Raw genomic sequence first — 7,909 nt, 5'->3', positions numbered from 1 at the left:
CAAATACCGTATTTTCCGCACTATAAGGCGCATCGGATTATAAGGCGCACCTTCAATGAATGGCATATTTCAAAACTTTGTTCATATATAAGGCGCACCGGATTATAAGGCGCACCTATGTCAACAAAACAGTCAGATAGGTCAGTCAAACTTTATTAATAGATAACAAACCAGCGTTCTGACAATTCCGTTCACTCCCAAAATGAATAAACAGCTGATTTACTCGTGTTACGTAAATCAAACGTGCAATCACAATATAGTAACACGTGAAATAGTGCAGAGCAATAACAATATATCAATAACTCAACGTTGCTCAAACGTTAATGTCACACAACACAACACACTAAATAAAAATGTAAAGCTCACTTTATGAAGTTATAGCTCATTCACAAATCCCTCGAATTCTTCTTCTTCAGTGTCCGAATTAAACAGTTGAGCGAATACGGCATCCAACATGGCCGGGTCTCGTCGAAGTCGTCATTAATGGAGTCAGTGTCGTTGCCGTTTATTAGTTCAGTGACAATTCCTGCCTTCCTGAAAGCTCGGACCACAGATGAGACTGAATCAGCCCAGGCATTTACGATCCACTGGCAGATAGTGGCGTATGTCGTCTGGCGCTGTCTCCCTGTCTTGGTGAACGTCACGTGTGTTCGCCTTCTGTCATCCACTGTTCCCACGCAGTTAGCGGTCTAGCTTCGAATGCCCTGTTGACACCAATATCTAGCGGCTGGAGGTCTTTTGTCAATCCACCCGGAATGACGGCGAGTCTTGAATTAAGCGCGTAAGCGTGTCTCTTAATGTGATGTTATGAGCAGCAAATATAACAACTACACTACCCAGCATGCAACGATAGTGACGACCATGCGCGGTAGCCCTGAGAAGCGTTGTTGTATGCTGGCAGTTAGAATGTGGTTATGAGCACGCTGTGAGTAAACGTTGAGAAGTCAGTTAACACGCCTCGTCTGCATTATTTATAATTAGACAGACAACACACTTAATAGGAGCCATTTTGGGGTCTTTACATAAACACACAAATGGAAATGAAACGTCACATATCCCAGCATGCACCGCGCGCTTCTTCTTCTACGGGGAAAAAAGATGGCGGCTGTTTACCGTAGTTGCGAGACCTAAACTTTATGAAAATTAATATTAATATTAACCCATATATAAGGCGCACCGGATTATAAGGCGCACTGTCAGCTTTTGAGAAAATTTGTGGTTTTTAGGTGCGCCTTATAGTGCGGAAAATACGGTACTGTAAAGGTGTCAAACATAACTGTTTTACATGCAACTAAAACATGTAAATTGAATTAATATTTTCCCTAAATAAACTGTCAATTAAATTAAATTAAATTAGATTATTAATTAATTAATTAATTAATTCAATAAGACTTAGGTCAGGCTGATTAGAAAAATAAATACTGTAAGGGTGTCAAACATAACTGTTTTACATGCAACTAAAATATGTAAATTAAATTAATATTTTCCCTAAATAAACCGTCAATTAAATTAAATTAAATTAGATTATTAATTAATTAATTAATTAATTCAATTAGACTTAGGTCAGGCTGATTAGAAAAACAAATACTGTAAGGGTGTCAAACATAACTGTTTTACATGCAACTAAAATATGTAAATTAAATTAATATTTTCCCTAAATAAACTGTCAATTAAATTAAATTAAATTAAATTATTAATTAATTAATTCAATTAGACTTAGGTCAGGCTGATTAGAAAAATAAATACTGTAAGGGTGTCAAACATAACTGTTTTACATGCAACTAAAATATGTAAATTAAATTAATATTTTCCCTAAATAAACTGTCAATAAAATTAAAGTGCAAATGAAAATACAGAGTCAGAACTTTAGTCATCATTTTTGCGCTTTAAGACACTTCTCTATGACTTCTTCTGTTTGATAGTCATTACTGCCACAAGTGGTGTAAAAGTGTACTACAAGTGAGTAGTGCTGCATGCCCTCCAGGGGGTGGTGGTGGTCAACAATGTTACAAGTTACACCTCCAGGGGCGGTGGTGGCCAACAATGTTACAAGTTACACCTCCAGGGGGTGGTGGTGGCCAACAATGTTACAAGTTACACCTCCAGGGGGTGGTGGTGGCCAACAATGTTACAAGTTACACCTCCAGGGGCGGTGGTGGCCAACAATGTTACAAGTTACACCTCCAGGGGGTGGTGATGGCCAACAATGTTACAAGTTACACCTCCAGGGGGTGGTGGTGGCCAACAATGTTACAAGTTACACCTCCAGGGGGTGGTGGTGGTCAACAATGTTACAAGTTACACCTCCAGGGGGCGGTGGTGGCCAACAATGTTACAATTTACACCTCCAGGGGGCGGTGGTGGTGGCCAACAATGTTACAAGTTACACCTCCAGGGGGTGGTGGCTGCCAACAATGTTACAATTTACACCTCCAGGGGGCGGTGGTGGCTAACAATGTTACAATTTACACCTCCAGGGGGCGGTGGTGGTGGCCAACAATGTTACAAGTTACACCTCCAGGGGGTGGTGGCTGCCAACAATGTTACAAGTTACACCTCCAGGGGGCGATGGTGGCCAACAATGTTACAAGTTACACCTCCAGGGGGTGGTGGTGGCCAACAATGTTACAAGTTACACCTCCAGGGGGTGGTGTTGGCCAACAATGTTACAAGTTACACCTCCAGGGGGTGGTGGTGGCCAACAATGTTACAAGTTACACCTCCAGGGGGTGGTGTTGGCCAACAATGTTACAAGTTACACCAATATTACCGGATTTACTTGATACATGTTCAGCTTTGACAACCCATTTCCTGACTTTCTGACTTTCCCTCCCAGCACAAAGGGCGGCAGGAGCAAGCGCGGCCTGAGGAAGTAACGACTTGCCCCGCATTCCTACGTCTAGACCTCAAGAGTCCAAGTCACCCGGGCAAAAACTGTACGCAGGACCTCAGAGTCCAAGTCACCTGGGCAAAAACTGTTTGTGAAATAAAGATCAAGCACCTGTCAAAGTGTGCAATGTAAGAACGTTGTGTGTGTGTGTGTGTGTGTGTGTGTGTGTGTGTGTGTGTGTGTGTGTGTGTGTGCGTGTGTGTGTGTGTGTGTGTGTGTGTGTGTGTGTGTGTGTGTGTGTGTGTGTGTGTGTGACCTGATTGCAACAAAGTATGTGTGCCAACTGTAACACTCCTTAATGACAGCTTATTAATTACACAAGCCACTCCCACTTTCAAACTGTCCAATCCGGTTTGTTCACTGCAAATAATTTGTGACTTGCCAAGATTTTATTTTCTAGAAATCTCCACAGTTTTAAATAGCTTTTTACTTATTTTTAGTCATTAACTTGATATCATAATTTTAATTTTAGCATGATCTTTTTATATTCTAGTTTAAAATGTTAAAACTGAGAAGATAAATAAGATATTTGGGTTTTCTTCCACATGGAAAATCTGGTTTAAAATTCCTACAACATCCTGAGGATGTTTCATGTTAAGAACTTAAGTTGAATAATGCTGGTTTCCAAAATAAAATACTTCTTTATATCTTAAAAGGCCCGCCAACTTCTAGATGTACAAAGTTAGTTCCATAATAATTCTAAATATGACTTCCTGCACTTGACAAAGAACTGAAACATTTCCAAATGTACAAACTTCATTTAGCAAGTCTGACAAATTCATTTTAATAGTTTTTAACTTTGTCCTACAATCTAGAAATTATACATTTTAGGGCTCCCCTCAACTTTGGTCCTGGGGACCCAGAAGGGTCTTAGTCATAAAACATGCAAAATCGTTCCCAAAACAACTTTCAAAGTGTAATATTTGATGTGAAGTACTTGAACATGTCAATCATTTAGAACATTACTTTTTCATCAGCAATGAGCATTTAAAAAAAAAAAAAGTTTTTATTTTTACCCAACGCTTACGTCTCTAGATCACTTTGTAATATCATTGATGTCCTTTTTGTCAAAGAAAACTTAATTTTTTGTACAGCAAAAACAAAATAGGCAATATTCCCCCCCCAAAAAAAGGATTTCCAAAGTGTAATATTTGATGTGTGAATATTTCACAACAACATTGATTTTGATTCATTATTATTTTGTGGGCAATGTCATGTTTATTAACAAGGAGACTCCGCCCCCTGCAGTCTGTGGGAAAAGGGTGGAGCTGATGGTGGAGATGCCTGAAAAGGGTGGAGAGGATGGTGGAGATGCCTGAAGGCTGAAGGCTGAAGGTGAAAGAGTGAAGAATGAAAAGAGGAGGGCGAGGTGGAAAGACAAGTTAGTTCCTGCCCTGAACTTCCTGTTCATCATCTGACTCACGCCTACTACTACTTTATTGACTGGGACAACACTCACCTGAAAAGGAGTCGACAGAACATCGTTTGAAGTGCACTGGAGTGAAAAGGAGGAGCTAGAACATCATTTGAAGTACATTGAAGTGAAAAGAAGTAGATAGAACATAATTTGAAGTAGATTGAAGAGTAAAGGAGTAGACAGAACAACATTTAAAGGACATAGAAGTGAAAAGGAGTAGACGTGACATTGTTTGAATAAAAAAAACGTTTCCATATGAGTTGGGAAATTGTGTTAGATGTAAATATAAACGGAATACAATGATTTGCAAATCCTTTTCAACCCATATTCAGTTGAATATGCTACAAAGACAACATATTTGATGTTCAAACTGATAAACTTTATTTTTATTTTTATTGCAAATAATAATTAACTTAGAATTTCATGGCTGCAACACGTGACAAAGTAGTTGGGAAAGGGCATGTTCACCACTGTGTTACATGGCCTTTCCTTTTAACAACACTCAGTAAACGATTGGGAACTGAGGAAAGTAATTGTTGAAGCTTTGAAAGTGGAATTCTTTCCCATTCTTGCTTGATGTACAGCTTAAGTTGTTCAACAGTCCGGGGTCTCCGCTGTCGTATTTTACGCTTCATAATGCACCACACATTTTCAATGGGGGACAGGTCTGGACTGCAGGCGGGCCAGGAAAGTACCTGCACTCTTTTTTTTACCAAGCCACGCTGTTGTAACATGTGCTGAATGTGGCTTGACAATGTCTTGCTGAAATAAGCAGGGGCGTCCATGAAAAAGACGGCGCTTAGATGGCAGCATATGTTGTTCCAAAAGCTGTATGTACCTTTCAGCATTAATGGTGCCTTCACAGATGTGTAAGTTACCCATGTCTTGGGCACTAATGCACCCCCATACCATCACACATGCTGGCTTTTACACTTTGCGTCGATAACAGTCTGTATGGTTCGCTTCCCCTTTGGTCCGGATGACACGATGACGAATATTTCCAAAAACAATTTGAAATGTGGACTCGTCAGACCACAGAACACTTTTCCACTTTGCATGAGTCCATCTTAGATGATCTCGGGCCCAGAGAAGCCGGCGGCGTTTCTGGGTGTTGTTGATAAATGGCTTTCGCTTTAACTTGCACTTACAGATGTAGTGACCAACTGTATTTAGTGACAGTGGTTTTCTGAAGTGTTCCTGAGCCCATGTGGTGATATCCTTTAGAGATTGATGTCGGTTTTTGATACAGTGCCTTCTGAGGGATGGAAGGTCACGGTCATTCAATGTTGGTTTCCGGCCATGCCGCTTACGTGGAGTGATTTCTCCAGAGTCTCTGAACCTTTTGATGATATTATGGACCGTAGATGTTGAAATCTCTAAATTTCTTGCAATTGCACTTTGAGAAACGTTGTTCTTAAACTGTTTGACTATTTTCTCACGCAGTTGTGCACAAAGGGGTGTACCTCGCCCCATCCTTTCTTGTGAAAGACTGAGCATTTTTTGGGAAGCTGTTTTTATACCCAATCATGGCACCCACCTGTTCCCAATTAGCCTACACACCTGTGGAATGTTCCAAATAAGTGTTTGATGAGCATTCCTCAACTTTATCAGTATTTATTGCCACCTTTCCCAACTTCTTTGTCACGTGTTGCTGGCATCAAATTCTAAAGTTAATGATTATTTGAACATCAAATATGTTGTCTTTGTAGCATATTCAACTGAATATGGGTTGAAAAGGATTTGCAAATCATTGTATTCCGTTTATATTTACATCTAACACAATTTCCCAACTCATATGGAAACGGGGTTTGTAAATTGAAGTGAAAAGGAGTAGACATGACATCGTTTGAAGTACAATAAAGTTCAGTTTCAGTTTATTTGTAAGTGAAAGGGAGTAGCTAGAACATCCATTGAAGTAGTGATGAACAGGAGAAGGAAGAAGCATCCTAGTCCAGGACGGAGGCAAGGAAGAAGCATCCTAGTCCAGGACGGAGGCTGCCTTGTGCACGGCGGAGGTGGCCTGGTTGACAAAGCTGCTCTTGCTCATGCCTTGCTGTGAGGACACAACACTTCTCATCAGCAACTACACAACGTTAGTGTGACAACCTCATCAGCAACTACACAACGTTAGTGTGAGAACCTCATCAGCAACTACAGAACGTTAGTGTGAGAACCTCATCAGCAACTACAGAACGTTAGTGTGAGAACCTCATCAGCAACAACAGAACGTTAGTGTTAGAACCTCATCAGCAACTACAGAACGTTAGAGTGAGAACCTCATCAGCAACTACAGAACGTTAGTGTGAGAACCTCATCAGCAACTACAGAACATTAGTGTGAGAACCTCATCAGCAACAACAGAACGTTAGTGTGAGAACCTCATCAGCAACTACAGAACGTTGGTGTGAGAACCTCATCAGCAACTACAGAACGTTAGTGTGAGAACCTCATCAGCAACTACAGAACGTTAGTGTGAGAACCTCATCAGCAACAACACGTTAGTGTGAGAACCTCATCAGCAACTACACAACGTTAGTGACAACCTCATGAGCAGCTACACAACGTTAGTGTGACAACCTCATCAGCAACTACACGACGTTAGTGTAAGAACCTCATCAGCAACTACAGAATGTTAGTGTAAGAACCTCATCAGCAACTACAGAACGTTAGTGTGAGAACCTCATCAGCAACTACAGAACGTTAGTGTGAGAACCTCATCAGCAACAACAGAACATTAGTGTGAGAACCTCATCAGCAACTACAGAACGTTAGTGTGAGAACCTCATCAGCAACTACAGAACGTTAGTGTGAGAACCTCATCAGCAACAACAGAACATTAGTGTGAGAACCTCATCAGCAACAACAGAACATTAGTGTGAGAACCTCATCAGCAACAACAGAACGTTAGTTTGAGAACCTCATCAGCAACAACAGTACGTTAGTGTGAGAACCTCATCAGCAACTACAGAACGTTAGTGTGAGAACCTCATCAGCAACAACACAACGTTAGTGTGAGAACCTCATCAGCAACAACAGAACGTTAGTGTGAGAACCTCATCAGCAACAACAGCACGTTAGTGTGAGAACCTCATCAGCAACAACAGAACGTTAGTGTAAGAACCTCATCGGCAACAACAGAACGTTAGTGTGAGAACCTCATCGGCAACAACAGAACGTTAGTGTGAGAACTTCATCAGCAACAACAGAACGTTAGTGTGAGAACCTCTTGAGCAACAACAGAATGTTAGTGTGAGAACCTCATCAGCAACAACAGTATGTTAGTGTGAGAACCTCATCAGCAACTACAGAACGTTAGTGTGAGAACCTCATCAGCAACAACAGAACGTTAGTGTGAGTACCTCATCGGCAACAACAGAACGTTAGTGTGAGAACCTGATCAGCAACTACAGAACGTTAGTGTGAGAACCTCATCAGCAACAACAGAATGTTAGTGTGAGAACCTCATCGGCAACAACAGAACGTTAGTGTGAGAACCTCTTGAGCAACAACAGAATGTTAGTGTGAGAACCTCATCAGCAACAACAGTATGTTAGTGTGAGAACCTCATCGGCAACAACAGAACGTTAGTGTGAGAACCTCAT

At 40.9% G+C, this 7,909-nt stretch overlaps 2 protein-coding genes across 4 annotated transcripts in view; one reads left to right on the top strand and one right to left on the bottom strand.

The window, feature by feature from the left end:
* LOC133583163 (troponin T, cardiac muscle isoforms-like) overlaps positions 1 to 3,076 on the top strand; it is a 25,007-nt gene extending 21,931 nt beyond the window's left edge. Inside the window, exon 11 of one of the 3 annotated variants that reach the window (XM_061937305.2) lies at positions 2,837 to 3,076. In XM_061937305.2, the coding sequence (XP_061793289.1) occupies positions 2,837 to 2,876 (40 nt within the window). In that variant the 3' untranslated portion in view covers positions 2,877 to 3,076. The remainder of the gene's footprint in view (positions 1 to 2,836) is intronic. The other 2 variants (XM_061937298.2, XM_061937312.2) reach the window with 2 other exon arrangements.
* A 3,083-nt stretch (positions 3,077 to 6,159) lies between these two features.
* LOC133575919 (plakophilin-1-like) overlaps positions 6,160 to 7,909 on the bottom strand; it is a 52,124-nt gene continuing 50,374 nt past the window's right edge. Inside the window, exon 13 of the mRNA XM_061928846.1 lies at positions 6,160 to 6,360. Within this exon, the coding sequence (XP_061784830.1) occupies positions 6,286 to 6,360 (75 nt within the window). The 3' untranslated portion in view covers positions 6,160 to 6,285. The remainder of the gene's footprint in view (positions 6,361 to 7,909) is intronic.

The sequence above is a fragment of the Nerophis lumbriciformis genome, linkage group LG03 (genome assembly GCF_033978685.3).
Source record: "Nerophis lumbriciformis linkage group LG03, RoL_Nlum_v2.1, whole genome shotgun sequence".
NCBI lineage: Eukaryota > Metazoa > Chordata > Actinopteri > Syngnathiformes > Syngnathidae > Nerophis > Nerophis lumbriciformis.
Note: the sequence above shows the minus strand (reverse complement) of the source record. Positions and strands in the feature narration are given on the sequence as shown.